This window comes from Gadus macrocephalus, chromosome 16 (genome assembly GCF_031168955.1).
Source record: "Gadus macrocephalus chromosome 16, ASM3116895v1".
Taxonomy (NCBI): Eukaryota; Metazoa; Chordata; class Actinopteri; order Gadiformes; family Gadidae; genus Gadus; species Gadus macrocephalus.
The window spans coordinates 17585376-17587875 of NC_082397.1; the positions used below are offsets into that span (position 1 = coordinate 17585376).

The 2500-nt window shown below is 43.1% G+C and overlaps 1 protein-coding gene across 1 annotated transcript in view; it reads left to right on the forward strand.

Moving 5' to 3' along the window:
- ankrd13b (ankyrin repeat domain 13B) overlaps positions 1–2500 on the forward strand; it is a 35104-nt gene that overhangs the window by 12104 nt on the left and 20500 nt on the right. The window contains exon 2 of the mRNA XM_060074889.1: positions 2353–2488. Coding sequence (XP_059930872.1) covers positions 2353–2488 — 136 coding nt within the window. The remainder of the gene's footprint in view (positions 1–2352; positions 2489–2500) is intronic.

A 2500-nucleotide genomic window follows, 5' to 3' on the forward strand; every position in this document is an offset into this window, starting at 1 on the left:
TTTATGTTCGCCTGTTCGATGTCAGCACTTTCCCCAATGCAAACCAAATCTCTCTCACTCTCTCTCTCTCTCTCCCTCTCGCCCCTCTCTTTATCATCCTTTTGCGGAAGGGCAATGCAGCTAGCTAAAAAGTTCTCAATTATAGAAAGAAAAGCAGTTTTGCTAAGTTAGAGTAAACATACTGTAACAAATGGCTGTGACAGGTTATTTTGAGCATTTGTCTATAGACATACATATTTTTTATTCTGTATTTAAAAGAAGGTATGAAATTTAGAGAAACCAGCCAGGGGTAGCTAAATTTGGAAAGTATCAAACTGAAAAAATCCAATGCCGCTCCCTAAAATCATCCATAACGTGTCAACCCAAGCTTAAAGTGACACTTCCAGAAGCAGAAGACGTTAGTGACATATCAGATCCTGTTGCTAAATGCCTGAATGTATCTGATGTAACCGCAACAGATTGAGTGGGTTGTCAATACCTTCCTACAGGCTTGGCTTGGCTAGGCAGAACATTAACTTCAGGACGAGTCAACCAAAGCTTTTATTAGCTCAGAACCAGCTCTTTCCCATCAAAATCAGCTATTAATGACTGGTTTAGTTAAATACTTTTGATTGCTAAATGCAGGAGCTTAATTGATGTACATGGAAAGCTTGTCAATATATTGCGTGTTATTATTATCGTATTATTATAATACCACATGTTAATATTCTCGATCGATGCTTTCCCTCTATTCTAAACTTCCAACCCACGTTCACTGATTCACACTGGTTCACTGATCTACACAAGACAACTCGTTTTAAAAAAATAACTGTTCTTTAAAAATGGGATAGCAGCATTCACATACTTAAAAAGGTTTTTAGTGTATCTCATGCAACATGTATCTTGGATCTTGGATCAGTGTTAATTACAGAGCTTTGATTTAAAGGTCACCATACGTCTTGTAGAGAGAGAGAGAGAGAGAGAGAGAGAGAGAGAGAGAGAGAGAGAGAGAGAGAGAGAGAGAGAGAGAGAGCTGATCACAACAAACTCACAGAATCAAAATGACCTGATGACAGCTCATCCATTTCTTTCTTCCTCGAAAGTGGAAGTTAATTGTGCAGTTAATTAATAAAGTCCTTAGACTACACACCATGTTTCTAAAAGACCCCTCAGGGGTATCTATAATAAATAATCCACCGGGAAAGCAAACGTCACCACTGTGAATGAACAACAGGCCTTTATCCAGGTTTAAAGAAACGTCTGTGTGTGTTCCCTTTTAAGTGGCTGTTAACATTTCTCCTTCTATCATATTCTAATTGACCGCATGTCCTTTACAATCCATAAAGGGAAGTTTGAAGGCGTTAGTCAAAGGCACACACGGCTCCCCTCAGAGGGAAGCAAGCCACCGGGTTGTAATGGCCACTCCTGCTAGCAGCAGAGGAAGAGACGCATAGACAATAGAGACACATGCCATACCACGCCATGCAGCCAAGGAGACTTTGTGTTTGTGTTCACACAGAGCAGGCGGTGTAGCGCACAGCTTGCAAAAAACCATTTGCATCATGAAAGGAAAACATCCAAAGCTGGCAGAAGAGAAACCAGAACTCTCGAATGTGTAGGATCCTATGGAGAGTGGGGATGGGCTGAAATCCCCCGCTCAATGTCAAGGAGTTCACCGCATGGTCTGTCTGCCCCATCCACCATCAGACCAGAGGTGGTAGATTAGACACAGGATGGTGTGTGTGTGTGTGTGTGTGTGTGTGTGTGTGTGTGTGTGTGTGTGTGTGTGTGTGTGTGTGTGTGTGTGTGTGTGTGTGTGTGTGTGTGTGTGTGTGTGTGTGTGTGTGTGTATTTATGTGTGAGTGTGTATGTCCCCAGACTGCATGAGGCATTGTGCTGGAATGCTGACAGAGCCATTAGCACCTGCCAGTCTCCCTCTCACCCTCTTCCTCGTTCATCACATAATTTTCACGCATCGAAGTGTCTCACTACTGTGTTTCTGTCTCTCTCTCTCTGTCTATTTTTGTATGTTGACATCGCTCTCTATCCCTCTATCCCTCTGTGATCTAGTGATGGCCAATCAACTGTTGGGATGCCCCCCATCCTCTAAGTGTTTTGTTTTGTTCTCCCCTTTATTTACTCCTTCCCCTCACCTCATCCTCACCAACATCTTTATTCAATACAAAGTGCTTTATTTGCAAGGGGAATGTGCACGTACACTGCACACGCATGTAGAAAAATACAAAAATAAAAAATAAATGAATTGAAATGTATTTTTATTGTATATATATTATATATATATTTTAATACTAATTTCCTTATTTTCTTGTCCTTCTCCAACCTGTCCTTTCTCCCCCCCCTCCCCTCATCCAGACGGACTTGGAGGGCCAGGACCCCCGGGGTCGGACCCCCCTGCACCTGGCCGTGACGCTTGGACACCTGGACTGTGCCAGAGTGCTGCTGCAGCACGGTGCCGACGTCAGCAAGGAGAACCGCAACGGCTGGACCGGTGTGTGTTTGA